Here is a 17,499-nt window from a genome sequence, read left to right as displayed (position 1 = left end):
CCCTTTATTCAAGGAAGGAGCTGACAAAAGCATTTCTTAATTAAGCGAAGAAGTGCTCACCAACATTTAATGTTTTGGTTGCACTTGTAACTACTATCACTGTCTAAACAGAGAGCTATAATGGGTGCCCTAACCAGAATGTGAAAACGCTGAAGTAGGTATTATACTGTTGATGTGGTGGTTTTCACCCTTCCAAAATTTGATTGTAACTAAGGGAGTGGAAAATTGGATACCTTTCACTTGCCTGATTTTGTACTTTATGAACCCATTTACTTTTCTCCTTTTGTTGTTCTTTCTAGGTTTTATAGGAAGAGGTGACTGCTTAGTAAATTCACAAATGCCACCAACCATAACTCTCTACACTTGTGTAATGGGCCAGATTTACAATTAAGTAACTCTAAAATATTGATGATCCTTTACTTTCTCAAAAACTGTTCACAGCACATTATTTTCAGTTGCATACACCAATCCTTTTGGTGAAGTAAATTAATTTATAAAACAGATTGAATTATTATTTTAAATTGATATACTACTTTGGTAGTATTAGACATATTTATAGTGTAAGGTTTAAAATTTATATCATTTCATGTAGTAGGTTATACACAATTTCTCTTTCATTATTAAGAGAAAATCACTTATGAGTTTGAACAATACCTTCTACAAATATTTGCTGAATGCCTACTATCAAAGTTGCTCTTTAATGTATAAAATAACTTCCTGGATTTTATAATCTTAGGGGAGTGTTAAAGATCTTTGATTCATAATTTTACGCATGGTAGGAATTACATCATGAGGTTGAGTAATTAAGATCATGAACTGTAGTTGTTTTCTTATTCCATGGTGACTTTGCCTTAAGGAAAGGTTGGACCTCTGTCCACCCAAGCTGACCTTTCCTGGATCTGTATACTCTCTGGCTCTGCAGTGGGCAGAAGTCCACATCAAAAGAACAAAACAAAACCCCAAACCAGGCTTTCCTGATTTTACCCCATGTCTCCTCTGTTGAGCTCTGCCTTGGTTAGGTAAAATGCAGAATAAGAAAGGAGAGTCATCTGATTTATTTGCCTTTATAGACTACCTTCTGCCTGTGTCTTTTGCCACTATTGTACTATCGACGATACAGCACAAAGTAGAAGCTAAATGGGAATGTGAAAATTTCGTGCTTTGGTACTGAGTTAAGGAGTCTTTTTAAAAATTTATTTTTAAATTACTTTTTAAAAATTTATTTAACAACGTGCTAATTGTTGCTGTAATTGTCATGTTGTTGTTGCTTATTACTGTTGTATAATTATAATTGTTATTATTGCCATATATTATTTACCTTAGTTGGATGAAAATAAGTTATTATTTTGACTGGTAGACATGTTTTTGTATGCCAGTTGACATGTTTTTCTTCTTAAAATGATTATACTATTTTTGTAAAGTGTTTTGAGACCCTCCATATAAGCACAATGGTCTTTATACACTTTAGATAAAATTTTAGTTCTTTGAAAAAGACTAATTTGAATTATATCAAAAAGCAAATGTGAGAATCAGGTACTAGTGAGTTATCCTGTGTGGTATGTAGAGTAACAAACAATGGCTTTCTTTAGGACTCTGAAAGATACAGCATCTGTTTGTATCTGGAAGATCTGATTCCTATGTATGTAAATTTTTTGTTTTTGTTTTTAACTTTTACTTATGAAACATTATTTTTCTTTTAGTTGCATTTAAGTCTGTCCTTGGGTAGTGGAGGTGAAGAGTCAGACAAAGAAAAACAGGAAATGATTGCAATTCATTCTGTCAATCTGCTATTGAAAAGCATAGGTGCTACTCTGACTGATGTGGATGACCTAATATTCAAGTAAGATTTATGTTAAAGTAGATGGGGAGGGTTTTCTACCAAGGTTATGTTTCTGAATATTACCTCTGCCCAAGTGGGCTAGAATGTTAGCTTAGAAAATGCTAAGTCTCACCATATTTGAAGCTTGACCCCTTTCTAATTATGCATTTTAGATAATGCTTATTTTACTCTTGAAGAGTTTTATATTTTCTTCAGTTATTCAATGTTGATAATATATGAATATAGAATAAAAATGGAGTTATTTTGGTGGTAGCTTATAAATTGACCATGTTTTAAAGCAGACATACTTAGAAATATGTAGCAGTATGGTGAGATTTCAGTATAATTGTATGGAAAAGTATAGAAAATAACTCTTTGTAGCATTTAATCTGAGAATACTTACATGTGCTAGACATATGTGAATTCAATGAATGTTTATTGAATTGAATATTGAGCAATTATATTGGAACAAGTAGTTCCTTTGGAGAAAAAAAAAAAACCCTTTCATATTATTTCCACCTTGTCAAATTTCATAGGGATGGAAGATTAAATATAAAATTCAAATGAAAAAGACTGAGGAAGATATCAATGTTAATTGTCAAATCTTGAGTAAAGGAAGTCTTCTCAGTGTAAAAGCAATGGGAAAACCTGCAGTGGAAAATACAAGATAGATTTGACTACATAACAATTAAACACTTCACAAAATAAAATCAGTGGAAACAATTAGAAAATGAATTGGGAAAATATAATGACGAGTATGACAGAGAGAAGATTGATAGTCTTAATATTAAACATTGATAGGACAAACCTAAAGATTCCATTGCTGGGGCATCTGCGTGGCTCAGTCATTAAGTGGCTGCCTTCAGCTCAGGTTATGATCCCAGAGTCTTGGGATCCAGCCCCTGCTTGGCAGCAGGAAGCCTGCTTCTCTTTGTTGCACTCCCCCTGCTTGTGTTCCCTCTCTCGCTGTGTCTCTCTCTGTCAAATAAATAAATAAAATCTTAAAAAAAGAAGATTCCAGTGCTATAATTGCTAGCAGACAATAAGGGAGAATTTGCAAAAGGGAAGATACAGCAGGTGATAGATATTTGAAATGCTCAGCTTTATGATTTATCACATAATAAATGCAAATTAGAGCAAATTGTCAAAGATTTCAAAATATGAATAATTAATACTAGAGAGGGTTGGGTCTAATAAATGGGAATTTTTAACTATTTGTATGAGTGGAAAGATTTTATATATCTTTATCTATATATATAGATACATATCTTAAAGTCTCAAATTTTTTTTAGTAGTTTTTAACTCTGTAATTCTTTTTTGGGGAATTCAGTCCAAAAAATAATCATGAAATACAACCGAAGAGTTATATTAAAATTTACATATGGCAGTCCTAATTATTATTGTCAAGATTTGGAAATGTCTGACAGTGGGAGAATTGTTTTGTTATGACACTTCCACATGATGGAATGCTAAGCATCCATTAAAAATGGTTACATAGAATTTTGAAAACCTAGAGAAATACTTATTCACAATGTTGAGTGTAAAAATGCATACAAAATGTTTTAAATATTTTTGAATTGGATAGAAAAGAAAATTCAAAGTGGGAAAATGTCAAGGAAAAAAAAAACCTAAAAAATCCTCTATGATGAGATTATGGTTGAATTTTTTAACCTTTTTACTCTTTGTGTATTTGTGAAAGACTTGTATGAGAATGTGCTACTTTTTTTTTTTAGGATTTTATTTATTTACTTGACAGAGCGATAGCACAAGTAAGCAGAGCGTCAGGCACAGGGTGAGAGAGAAGCAGGCTCTCTGCTGAGCAGGGAGCCTGATGCAGGCCTCGATCCCAGGACCCTGGAATCATGACCTGAGCTGAAGGCAAATGCTTAACCAACTGAGCCACCCAGGCACCTGAGAGTGTGCTAGTTTTACAGTAGTTTTGTTACTATGATAGGAAGATCTCAAACATAAAATACATGTGGCAGATCTATAAATTGAACTGTGAAGGATTAGCAATGATTAATTTATCATTGAAATTTTAAGTCTCTTTCTTTTAGAATGTAATCATCGTGCCTTTGAATCTTTCTTTCTCCTCCCAGACTTGCTTATTATGAACTTCGGTATCAGTTTTACAAGAGAGATCAGCTCATGTGGAGTGTTGTTAGACATTACAGCGAACAGGTAATTTCCTGTCATAGTAGCTAACAAGGAATATACATCATAAAGTATCAGACAAAACATTTGTATGTGATGGCACATTGTGCAAAATTGTTTATCTAATTTACTTCAATTTGCATTCTCATTACTTCGTAGTTTTCTTGAATGATTAATTTCTGTGTCTTTAGTTCTTTCCCCTCTGTATAAAAGTTTTTGAAATTTTCCTCTGCTGCCTTTTTTCCTTTGCAATTAAACTTTTGCCACTTCGGGAAAGAATACTGATGTAGGAGGCATCACACTAAATTCTAAATGTCTCTAGTTTCTCTGCACAGTCTAATAGAGGCAGGAGAGGAATTCTAGGCCAGGCTCTTTTCCACGCCTCAGTTACTCCGTGGCTTGAATTGGATGCAGAGGCGTAGTAGTTGTTTTCAGGGTGATAGGGTACCATTGCTGCACCATGGAACTTCAGGGCGGTGGTACTCTTTCCTGCCTCTGCTGGAAGGTCTTTTCTCCTACAGTATAGATAGACCTTATGGTTATTACATGTTCAAATAAGGATGTATTTTCATTTGTGTTTTGTTTTGGTTATTTATTATTTCCCCATCTAGTTTCATAGTAATAGTGATAGTAACATAATAATAAAAATAAGTAAAAAATAATTTAAAAATAACTATTATTGAATTATATGTTCATTTAATATGTGTACTCAGCCATGCAAAGTCATTGTAATCTACCTCTCATTTTCTTTATGAGAAGACTGAGGCCCTATTATAGAGACTAACTGACCTGTCCAAGGTTACATAGCTGATAACTGGCAGACTAGCATAATGTCTGGCACATAGTGGAAGATCAGTTAATGGATATAGTTATGGTTATTCTGCATTGATTTCCTTTAACAATCTCATGTAGTCAGTACTCTTCTTTCTTCCCAAGGCATCATGATATGGTTTCTTACAAAAGTAGTAAAGGACTTACTGTACGTTTTTTTTCTCTTTAGTTCTTGAAACAGATGTATGTCCTTGTATTGGGCTTAGATGTGCTTGGAAACCCATTTGGATTAATTAGAGGTCTGTCTGAAGGAGTTGAAGCTTTTTTCTATGAACCCTTCCAGGTATTGATCTTTTATTTATTTTAAGTATAGGTGCAGAAATTGTTATTCTGTTTTTTCAGTGACAAGTTGTATTTTAAGTGTATCTGGGAATTGAATAATGTTCAGATAACAAAAATACATGAACATCATATTTATTTAAAATTATGTGAAATGACTTTAAAAGACTGTTGTAGAATTAATTGAGCACTTCTAGTGTCTGGGCGATAAAACATGCCCACATTTTCCAGGATTTCACATGGTTATAAGGAAGAATGCTAGGTACATTAACACTATTTCAAGGCTGTTTCACCACTATGGAAAGGATTCAGGGGATAAGAAAAGCTGACTTCGTTTTGTATTCAAACTTTCCTCTAACCTGTTTACCTCCATTGGGTGGAGGAACTCAGGAACCCTAAGTGGTGAGGGTTTAACAAGACAACACGGTATTTCTCCGGCAGTATTTGAGTTACAGGGTGAAAACTGGTATCACGGTGTTTGTGGATCTTTACAGATTCTCTATCTTCACGGAAGCCCTGAAATATTAGATGAAAAATCTTAAGATTATTTAAATTTTAAATAGCAAACTTCTCTTTTTTCTTTTCTTTTTTTGGCCAGGGTGCTGTTCAAGGCCCTGAAGAATTTGCTGAGGGGTTAGTGATTGGAGTAAGAAGTCTCTTTGGACACACTGTAGGTATGGATCACCTATTTGTGTATATAAATATACGTATTTTTATTGTAATTATTGTAAAATTCATTTATAAATAAAGAGGATCAGTTTTCTAATAATCCCTTTTAAAAGATGTGTTCCCTTTTTCTTAAATGGAAAATAACAGACTTTCTGGGTTTGTTTATATGGATCAATGTGCTTTTTTCTATACAATACTTTTTAAAACAGTTTTAGGTTTACAGAAAAATTTTGGAGAATCAGTGTACTTTGAATAGTTTCATTCTTCTTGCTAAATGGGAAATGATAGAAATACATTTCTGTATGTTTGTATAGGAGAGAGAATCTGAAGCATTTGTTTAAAGCAATGGCGTGCCGTATACTGTGTTAATGGTCTTTGAACGACGAATGAGACTGACTTCTCTGGGTCTTCCGATAGGTGGCGCAGCAGGAGTTGTATCTCGCATCACCGGTTCTGTTGGAAAAGGTTTGGCAGCAATTACAATGGACAAGGAATATCAACAAAAAAGAAGAGAAGAGATGGGGCGACAGCCTAAAGATTTTGGAGACAGCCTGGCCAGAGGAGGAAAGGGCTTCTTGCTTGTAAGTCTCTTACAGAATCTTCAAGAAGCCATGAAGTTTGATATACACTTTATAAATGTACTTCAAATGGTTTTTTGCAACTTGGAATATTATTACTTGTGAGTCGAGGTCTGTCACAGTAGCAGTAGTGATATTGTGTACTTTTCTGCTCTCCTTACCCGATATCACTATCACATCTATTCCCCAAATCCCAGACTTAATTTGGCACTTGGACTGGAGTGAGAGCCCTGTAATGATGGCCAGTTAGCACTCTTCTGGAAGGCAAAGAAGCAAAGCAGAGAGAAATATTGTACCTGATGGTAACTAGAGAGAGGAGGAGTTGTTCTGGTCAGTATCATCAGTTTACCATTTCTGTGGAAGGAGAGGTATACAGGCTAAGTGTTTGTAAACCAGGAACTGCCTTCCACTGTTTGTCAGTACTTTAAAAATTATACAGGTAATATATGAATATTCTCCGTATAAGTAATTATAAGAACTTGTAAGTTATCCTTTTACTAAGTAATGGGAATAGTATAGGTAAAGCTATAAGGTACTATTTGATCACCCTCGCCTCTTCCAGAAATACCTAATCTTCTCAACAGTGTGTATACTTCAGTTCTTTTTCTGTGCATTTGTATAATGTACAGGTGGTTTTATTTACTGCCATTACTTGGCAGGTGTTAAGAATGTATACGTATTACTGTTTTAATTTTGGAAATAACTTCAGGAACTGTAACTTCTGTGTTTGTACCAGGGTTGTATGTTGTCTAATTGAAAGTGCCTTACTTGTTAAGCTATTTGCATGTTTCACAGTTCCCTTCATTTTCAGTTTTCCACACTTCTGCTAAATTACAAAGTAATTTCATTAAAATTTATATTAGATTTTGGGGATTATTTGGGTCAAATCATTCATTTTACTGGTATGGAAACTGAGGTTTAAAGAGAGTGAATCAATTGCCCATGGTTACATAGCTAATTGGTGTCAGAGCTAGGTGTAGAATCTTTTCGTCTAATTTCCCATTCTTTCTGTTATGTAACTTCGACAAAATGCTTTTGTTTAAAATTTGCTATTGTATAATATTTTAATATTATTAAATATATTAATATATCATCAAATATATTAAATATAAGCATATTTGATATTTTTAAAATAATCATATTTTAAAATCATATTTTAAATATTTTAATATTTTTAAAATTAATATTTTAAATATTTAATATTTTAATATTTTAAATTTAATATTTTAAAATCATCATAATATTTTAAAAATCACTTAGGTGCGTGTTCACATTATCAAGTCCTCATTCTTTAGAAAAGTTATTTCTACTATGTATGTAGAGACCTCTAGTGGTTGACTTAAAATTAAGCACCTTCCATTCACGTTTATGATTGATCTGTCTTTCAGGGAGTTGTTGGTGGAGTGACTGGGATAATAACAAAACCTGTGGAAGGTAAGTTGAGAATGTTTCCTTCCAGTGCAAAGTCTGAGGAGTTGATATATAATAAACATAAGAGATGTTATTGCTACTAGTTACATGAGAGAATTTCTGATTTCATGTTCATAGGTTTAAATTGTTTTTTAATGAAAGTACTTTCTTCAGAAAGTTGAAAGAGTCTAATAAGTAATAGATTCTGACTCAGACTTTGAGTATTATTTTTAGCAGGATAATATTTAAGGTAGGTTCCTTTAAGTCCTCAATAGCAATTGATTCATTTTTTTAAAAATCCTGTTAAAAAAGTATTTTATTCAGTCAAAACCCCTTCTTTGAAGAAATTGACAAACTGATTCTACAATGTGTATGGGAATTCAGGTAGCCCCAAATAGCTGCACCAATCTTGAAAAAGAACCAAGTTAGAGAACTTATACTGTCCAATTTATAACTTATCATAAAGGTGTAGTAGCTAAGATAGTGTGTTACTGGCATATGGTTAGACATACCGATCAGTGGAATAGATTTGAGATTCCAGAAATAAACAAACATAATAAAAATTTTGTGGTCAATTGATCTTCAACAAGGGTGCCAAGATAATTCCATGAAGAATTACCTTTTCAACAAATGGTGCTGGAACACCTGGATATAAACATAGAATTAATGTGTCTGGCAACAACTCCACTTCTAGGTATATACCCAAGAGAAAAGAAAACAGAAGTTCACTCAAAAACTTACACATAGGGGCGCCTGGGTGGCTCAGTGTATTGAAGCCTCTGCCTTCGGCTCAGGTCATGATCCCAGGGTCCTGGGATTGAGCCCCACATTGGGCTCTCTGCTCAGCAAACAGCCTGCTTCCCCCTCTCTCTTCCTGCCTTTCTGCCTACTTGTGATCTCTGTCAAATAAATTTTTTTTTAAATCTTAAAAAAAATACTTACACAAAAATGTTCACAGAACATAATAGTCAGAATGTGGTGGCAGCCTAAATGACTATCAACTAAAGCACAATTAAACAAAAGGTGGTATTCCTTAAAATGGGATAGTATCCAGCTGTAAAAAGAAATCAAGTGCTGATACAAGTACAAGGTGGATGAACCTTGAACACACGTTGCTAGGTGAAAACAGCCAGTCACAAACACCACATATTATTTAAGTCTATTTGTAGGAAATGTCCAGAATGGGCCAATCTACAGAGACAGAAAGTAGGTTAGTGGTTGCGTAGGTCCAGGGATTAAGGAGGAAGGAGCTAAATTGCACAGGACCAGGAGAAGATGGGTTGGGGGAAGTGGAGAATGATGCTAATGGTCATGGGTTTCTTTTTGAGATGATGTAAATTTTCTAAAATTGATTGTGGTGATGATTACACACACTAAAATACCAAAAACATTTAATTTGTACACTTAAATTGGTGAATTATATGGTATATAAATTGTAATTCAATGAAGTTCTTACATTTTTAAAAAAGTACACTGCTTGAAAAATCTCCTAATGGTAGACAGAAAGAGAATTTCAGGTCATTTCTGAAACCTTCGATTCTTAGGTCTAAGAATCAGTGATGGTAAAACTTGTGCTTGACTCAGGATGATTTGAAGGACATGGGCCCTGCTTCTGCAGTTTCTGATTCAGGAGGTCTGGGGCGGGGCCTAATAATGTATGTTTTTAACACACTTTGAAAACCACTGTTTTTTTTACATGTTAGGGTTAAATTTAACTTCTTTAGAAAACCAAAATCTAGAAAACCCCTGGGTAAAACATTTCTATATTTGGCTCAGGCTTTCACTGAGTTCAAACTTGCTAATTTTAAAATATCTTTATACATTCATTGTTCTTGGTTCTATGAAGGTGCCAAGAAGGAAGGAGCTGCTGGATTCTTCAAAGGAATTGGAAAGGGGCTTGTGGGTGCTGTGGCTCGTCCAACTGGCGGAATCATAGACATGGCCAGCAGCACCTTCCAAGGAATTCAGAGGTAATTAGGTGCACATACCATGTGCAAGGTATGTGTCTGTGTGCTAATGGTTGCTAGAAACACATCAACAGGTTAAAACTTGGCATGCTCTTTAGGATGTTGAAGTAAAAGTGAAAGCTATGACCAGTTCACAAGGTGGGATGCCACCAGAGAGGAGTAAGAAGAGACAGTTTTTATGGTTCACTTTCTCTTTTGTTCAACAAATGTTGATTGGTACCTACTATATGCCAGGCACCCTGTGCTAGCTGCTTGCACAAAGAGTGCAAAGCCTCGTCTGTGCCTTTGTGATTTTATTTTCTTACAGGAAAGGTGGGGGAACTTGGAGTCCAACAGATTTGGTTTTAATACTTGTCACATTATAATGGGCACATTATTTAAAATTACTCTGTTTTTATCAAAATTGATGTAGTATGGAATGTAGTACAGTATTTAATCTACATGTGTATTTGTATGTATTATTTTGAAAGATTCTTTGGTATTTTCTTATATTTACTCTGCTGCCTTATACAGAGCAGCAGAATCAACTGAGGAAGTGTCCAGGCTCCGTCCCCCCCGTTTCATCCACGAGGATGGCATCATTCGCCCATATGAAAGACAGGAATCCGAGGGCTCTGATTTATTTGAGGTATAAATTCTCTTCTTCATGGTCATGGGTAAAATTGAATATTAAAGATTCCTAGGACGAGGATTTCATGGTTGGTTCTTAAAGTTCCTGATTCATGAACTTCTTTAAGGATTACACCAGGGAATGTGATTTGTAGAGTAGAATTTATTATTTATTTTTTATGTTTGCATAATGTGTTAAAAGGGAATGACTGGTAATTTTTTTCTGCACAGGAACAAAGCCTTTCTGTGCAGAAAGGATAAGGTTAAAAGAAGCCATAGGCATTATTACTGTTTGTGTGGTAGCTCATTTAGTTAACGGTTAACTTTGGTCTCCTACTTTATAGCTAATTATGGGAATTCCACTGCTTCCTTTTCTCCCAGACAAATTAATCTTTGGATTACTCTGTAAATCTAGATTTATTCAGGTAAACAGAAGCTGAAGGAGAGAAAAAAAAAAAAAAGATTATGCACAGTTACAGTCTTTTTAAACCTTAACAATATTTTAAGGTGGATTTTTTGGCTTTTATTTTAGTTTTAACTTTACTACATTTAAATAATATATACATATGTAAATTGCTTTTCTTCCTTGACTGGAATTCCCTTCCCCCCAAAATGTATTAATATTTTCCTACTTTGACTTCAAAATAATACAACTCTTCATTGTTCTTAGCCTTTGGTTTTTATTGTATGTGATTACATTTTATCTTTCTGCATGCTTCTAACTTTATTTTCTTTCTTTTTCTGCCTACACAGCAAGAACCGGAAATACAGGAGTAAATGTTTCCTATACTACTACTTGATTTCATCCTTAAAAATCAAAACAAACTGTGGTATTAATTGACTGTCTTTGATTTATTTAGATTGAGTGTTCATTTCAGTGAACTTTTCTTTACAACTCTCCCCTTTCTCTCAACTTTTTATCGTAGTGGCTTGACTATACACAAAGATTATTGCTGGTAATACTGCACAGTAATAAGGGATCAGTATAAAAGATTAAAGTGTGTAGGAAATTAACACTCCTCTTTTTTTAGTTGGTGAAAGACTTTGTGTCCAGAAGCAGACAATTTTACTATCATTTTTAAAATTTTATCTTTTCTTATGGTATTCATGTACTTTCAGGTAAAGTTGAAAAATAAGGACAATTCTTATGTCCAGTCTATTATGTCTTCTTTACAATTGCGAGTTGTGATGATGGAATTACATAATTATGTTTCACATTTCACACGATATTGACTCAAATTATGGGGCTGTTAATGGGCATGTGTTTTAATAATTGAAATATATATTGCTGTTGATCTGGCCTTAGACCTCAAATAAGAGTTGAGACATGAATTTTGAGGTTTTCCTTAATCTCTTTTTTTTTTTTTTAACCTCTCAGTACTCTTGCTGGTCAAATGGCAATCATTTTATAATTATATTATATACATTTTCAGCCATTAGCATTTTTGCTTTTCAGAACTTGAATCTCCTTGTTGGTGATACTTAATTCACAATTAGTGTTTTAATTGACATAAACAGAAGTTGAACATGTAATTAGGCAAGTTATTTATGCTCCCCTGAATTTATAAATATCTTTATTTTTTATAGATATCTTTATTTTTAAAAACCAGTCATTTTGTTTTTAAGTTCTTAAAGAGGATTTGTTACTCTAGTGAAAACAAAAATAATTCTAATCTATTGTTTTGAAGTTAGTACCCTCATAGTTCTGAAAATAAATTGTTTTGATTTCTGTCCTTATTATGAATGATAGAAATGTTTGATTTGATTTAGCAGCATCTTATCTGGCAACTTTCATTCTTTTCCCCAAAATTGAAACCAAAGTGTTCACTTACATTTAATGTGCCATCCATTTGGAGAGAGTGAAACTGCTGACATACGACTGTTCAGTTCGATTATATACTGTTTAAACTGCAGGTACCAAAAAGAATAAATTGAATCCTTTTTATTTAAAACAAGGACTTTAAAGAACAAAGAATGACAGCAGCCAAAGATCAGCCGAAAACCATAGCTGACAAACTTTTCTTGTGCCTAGATAATAGAGGGTTGGCAAAAATGTCACCGCATGTACAGTTTCTCTGAGAACCAAGCACAATAACTAATTCAAGATGCTGTCTTAAATCATCACTAATAATTAGCCTTCCTTCTTAGGTAAAAGTAACGATTTTTAATTTTCCTGGATTTATTACAGTTTTAATAAGACTTCACTTTTGGGAAATTGTATAACTTGTTTAAATTTTTTTCTTATGGTTTATTTTTTGTTTGTTTAGCTCTTTATGTTATTAACCTTGTGATTTCCCTTTTTACAACTGCATGTTCCTAAGCACAAAATTCAAGTAACTTTTTATTATTTTAGCTAAATATATCTTGTCTGGTTTATTAGTTTTTGTTGTGATATCAGACAGCCTTTTAAACTTTAATATATTATTATAGTTATGGGAAAAAATAGAATGGTTGTACATTACTGAGAGGACTTGGTGATTTTTTTCCATGGGTGACAGGATCTGGATAGTTAAATTCAGGCTATTTCATTCCTTGCCTATCTTACTATAATCACTTATGTATGAGGTATTTATTGATTATCTAAACTGTGCTGGATATACAAAAGAAATAAGACTTCAGTCCTTAAGGGACCAAGTATAACAAAACCTGTAAATATTAAAGAGCACTGTAGTGTAAAATTCTGTCTTCCCAGCTATTACTGTAATGTGGGTACTTTCTAAATAATATATTTGGGAATCTTTTCATTTACCCCCTATTCTTTTTCCTTTGAGTATTGCTCTGTGTTGTTTACTCAGCTTTGAAAGTTACTAAATCATATACTATGTTTTCATAGGATATACTTTACTGCTTATCCTTTATTCTCCTAAGATAATTACTGTTTATGCATGCATATATATGTACACATACACACATATATAGCCAGTTTTTGTTTAATATTCTTTTGGTTCACATAGTTATGACTTTATAATATTTAAAATGGTGTTCATTACTTTTTTATTTTAATTATATTTTTCCATTATCATAGAAATGCTTCATTCTTAATTCTTGCATTACCATCTCTTGAAGTAACTTTACAGTGTGTATTTGACCATTCCAAGTTGTTGGCATTAAAGATGCTTCTGTTATTTTACTGACAGTAATATTTTGTGATAAACATCATTATACAGATTGCTTTTTCATGTGTTTTTTCCTTAGACTTTACTTGAAAATATTGAATGCTCTTGCTAAAATACTGTAAATTCTTCAAGTTGCATTTTGGGAAGGGAGAGTGAATATTTTATCAGCTAATCTCATTTCCTGCTACCATCAGTGACTGAATATCTTAATCTGATCTCAGAGTGTAGTGGATTTTAATCGTGCTGAAAACAGTTTCTGTAGTGTAATATGATGATAAATTATGCTTTAAAAGATTTCAGTGGTTCAAAGCACAACAGCCTGAGAACTAATGAAAATGCCTACAAGATGGAGAGTGGGTAGTATTTCTTTTACATTGCATCTCAGATCTAAATATTTTAACATTTAAATTTCCAAGCTGAAAATAAATGTACTGAATTGTTCTATTCATTTCCCATTTTCTCTTCGTTAAACAATATAAGGTATAAATGTTAAAAGGTTTTAGCTAATTCTCACAGACAAGATGTAAAACAAGTGACTTAAATCCCACTTTTCTCTAAGACTCATTCTAAGGATGAGATCCCACTTCTTTGGGGATTCATCTTCTGTGTTCCTTGCCTTTCATAATTGTCAAGGAATGACTGAACTAAAGATTTTTGAAAAAATGTGTATGTGAGCATTGAAATAACAAATGTGCTTTCTCTGCTTGTGATTATTATTGATTATGTTATCCTTTTAATAATATTGATGTTGTATTCTTGGTTATAAATGTTTCAGTCTTATTTATTGGGTATGTTTATGTTCTGTAGTTTCATATACATTATATCATCTATCTTTAATCATGCATTATAGATAATGTCAATAGTTCATTAGCATTGATTATAAAAAATAACTCATTTTTTAATGTGTGCTAATTCAAATCACAATATTTTGGAGGTAATTGAAATGAAAATAAATGTATTTTAATGTGCTGCTATTTATACTTGAATTACTTATGTCTGTTTATTGTCTTTAGCAATAAATTATCCCAGCTATTTGAAATCTTAGAAATTCTTCATATTTGTGTTAATATTGACATTATGTTTTCTTTTCTATCAAGAATATAACTTATTACATACATGTACTTTTCATGCATGTTAAACCTATAAGACCAAAAACACTAAATATCAGTTATCTTGGAATTTTATTATGTGTATATCTATCTCTGTGTAAATCAGTGGTTCTTAACCTCTGAGAAGGTTCACAGACTGCTTAAAAAAATCTGTTGAAAAATATGAACCATTCTCTGAAAAAAGTTGCAGAACCACATTTTCAAAATGTTATATGCTATTTTAGGTGGTTCATAGACCTCTCAGAGTCCTTCCATGGACCAGAGATTAAGAAGCCCTGTAATGTTAATGTCACCCTATATTAGTGTATGTTCATATTCCATTAATGAAAATCTGTGATTATTTCTGCTAGATATTTTTAAGCTTGAGTTATCATAGGATGAGGTGTATTTTGTCAGAAGATCACTTAGTAAGCATTTAATACAGATTTGTCTTTTAAGGCACAGTGGAAGTTAATTTATGAACATGCTGTGAATATTTTTCTAGCTTCATGTGCCAGTGTGCTTTTGTTTCTAATAATTTTTTCCCTAACTAGCACTGTTACTATAATTAACTAATATATAGTGTTGGAAATACTATTTGGATGCTTGTACTATGCAAATCTTGAGTCTTGTTTTCTTTTCAGAATCGTATCAAAAAGTTAGAAGGAGAGACTTATCGATACCACTGTGCTATTTCTGGAAGCAAGAAGACAATTCTTATGGTTACAAATAGGTATTAACTTCAAGTGACATTTTTTCAAATGCAAACTACATAGATGATAAGAATTTTGAAAACTTAAATGGCAGAGGATTTAGAGAACTATACTTAAATTGTAAAATGTTCATTGTCTTTAAATCACAAAAATACAATCTAGATGGGTCCTTTGAGGTTATCCATTCCAACACTCTCATTTTGGAGATGTTGAAACTGAGACTCTGTATGGTTTAGGGGGTTATCCCAGTTACATAGCTACTGAGTGGAGTCTAGAATGGACCTCGTAGGTGTAGTAGTCATACTGTTGCATGTGAACTGTAAATCCAGCTATGGAGACTGAATTCATGAATCACTTTTTCTTACTAGGTTTTATTTTAGATGATTATCATACCTTTTTTAAGGGTGATATTATTTCTGTGTGTTTTTTCTATTTTTTTTCTAAGTGTCTTGGGAGTGGTAGATAATTTTTCCAAATAAAAGAACTTAAACTACTAGGGTAATTTTCCTGAGATTTTTTCCTATATCACTTATTTCAAAATGACTATTATATGTTAATAGTTTTCAAAACCTTCTAAGTTATGTATTTCATAGGATTAAGAGTACTTACGGTAGCCAAAAATCTGTATTAGATTCCTTACTACTGTATCAAAATATATTTGGATGGGAAAAAGAAAAAGGAAAACTAAAATGACAAGATTCTGACTTAAGCCCATAAGCTTTTTCTTTTCTTTTTTTTTTTTTTTAAGATTTTATTTATTTATTTGACAGAGAGAGATCACAAGTAGGCAGAGAGGCAGGCAGAGAGAGAGGGGGAAGCAGGCTCCCTGCTGAGCAGAGAGCCTGATGCAGGGCTCGATCCCAGGACCCTGAGATCATGACCCAAGCTGAAGGCAGAGGCTTAACCCACTGAGCCACTCAGGCACCCCAAACCCATAAGCTTTTTTTTTTTTTTAATTTTATTTATTTATTTGACAGAGATCACAAGTAGGCAGAGAGGCAGGCAGAGAGAGAGGAGGAAGCAGGCTCCCTGCTGAGCAGAGAGCCTGATGCAGGGCTCGATCCCAGCACCCTGAGATCATGACCTGAGCTGAAGGCAGAGGCTTTAACCCACTGAACCACCCAGGTGCCCCAAAGGCAATCATTTAAAGGATGAAAATAAAGTAAACTATATATTGTGGTTTGTCTAGGACAGAGCTAGTTTGCATTTTTTGGTCCCAGTGAAATTATTAGTAGCTATCCCTCTCGTTCTTAAAACTGTCCTCATTTGATTCATGAATTATAATAACCTCTAAAAATAGCTTTTACCAGCAATCCCACCAGCCAGCTGTATATCTATTTTATAAAAACTATGTATTTCTGCAGCCCACTGCAGTATATGTATTTTGTGAAAACTGTGTGTACAAAAAAATATATTATGTATATTTAACCAGCCTAGCTTTTTCACCGAACAGTGTATTATGATCATCTTCCCAGGCTATTAGATATTCTTAGACAATATGGTTTTTAATGACTGTAATATTGTTTTTATGGATATACTCTAACTTATTCAAATGCTACCTTCCTATTTGATACTCAGTGTTTTCTTCTCAATACTGTATTATTGTAAACACATCTATGCAGCTATCTTTTTTTCTCTAATTATTTCCTTAGGGTGAGTTCTTATCAGTGGAATTGCTGATTTAAAAACTGAAGATTTTTGAGAACCTTTTATATATTGCCAACTTGTTTTATCAGTACAGTTGCATTGATTTTTTTTCCATACCACTAACAGTATAAGAGAATGCCCTTTATCCTGTGAATTTTGCTAAGACTAGTGCTATCATTTAAACTTTCTTGTTTTTGCTAAAATAATGGTCAGAAAATAGTTTTGTCTTAATTAGCATTTATTTAATTGCTAATGAGTATGAACATTTTAATACATTCATCATCAATGTATATTTTCTATTCCATGAATTGCTTTTTCAAATCCTTTGTTCATTTTTTATTATTGTTGGTCTTTTTCTTACTGAAATTAATATTAGCTCTTTTTACCCAATGTATTATTACTATTATGATTACTTTTTGAGTTTTCCAATATATAGGACTTTTAATTTTTCCATATTGAAATTCATCCAAAATTTGGTCTGAATTTTTTTCCTTAACAGTTTTTAGAAAGAAAAAATGAGTTCTCAGGACCCAAATTTATTAGGTTATATCCCCACTAGTTGATCCTAACTCCTGCTTAGTATTTTATTTTAGTAATCTTCATTAGGAAATTGTTCTCT

The 17,499-nt window shown here is 33.0% G+C and overlaps 1 protein-coding gene across 4 annotated transcripts in view; it reads left to right on the top strand.

Annotated features, from left to right (window-relative positions):
* Nucleotides 1-17,499, top strand: part of VPS13C (vacuolar protein sorting 13 homolog C) — a 188,236-nt gene that overhangs the window by 164,465 nt on the left and 6,272 nt on the right. For 3 of the 4 annotated variants that reach the window (XM_032342736.1, XM_032342735.1, XM_032342739.1), the window contains 9 exons: nucleotides 1,701-1,840; nucleotides 3,919-4,000; nucleotides 4,974-5,087; nucleotides 5,682-5,757; nucleotides 6,170-6,333; nucleotides 7,719-7,764; nucleotides 9,587-9,710; nucleotides 10,221-10,335; nucleotides 15,165-15,253. In XM_032342736.1, the coding sequence (XP_032198627.1) occupies nucleotides 1,701-1,840; nucleotides 3,919-4,000; nucleotides 4,974-5,087; nucleotides 5,682-5,757; nucleotides 6,170-6,333; nucleotides 7,719-7,764; nucleotides 9,587-9,710; nucleotides 10,221-10,335; nucleotides 15,165-15,253 (950 nt within the window). Of the gene's footprint in view, nucleotides 1-1,700; nucleotides 1,841-3,918; nucleotides 4,001-4,973; nucleotides 5,088-5,681; nucleotides 5,758-6,169; nucleotides 6,334-7,718; nucleotides 7,765-9,586; nucleotides 9,711-10,220; nucleotides 10,336-11,069; nucleotides 11,159-15,164; nucleotides 15,254-17,499 lie in introns of those variants that run through there. The other variant, XM_032342738.1, reaches the window with a different exon arrangement.

Source organism: Mustela erminea, chromosome 5, assembly GCF_009829155.1.
Source record: "Mustela erminea isolate mMusErm1 chromosome 5, mMusErm1.Pri, whole genome shotgun sequence".
Classification (NCBI taxonomy): domain Eukaryota; kingdom Metazoa; phylum Chordata; class Mammalia; order Carnivora; family Mustelidae; genus Mustela; species Mustela erminea.
Note: the sequence above shows the minus strand (reverse complement) of the source record. Positions and strands in the feature narration are given on the sequence as shown.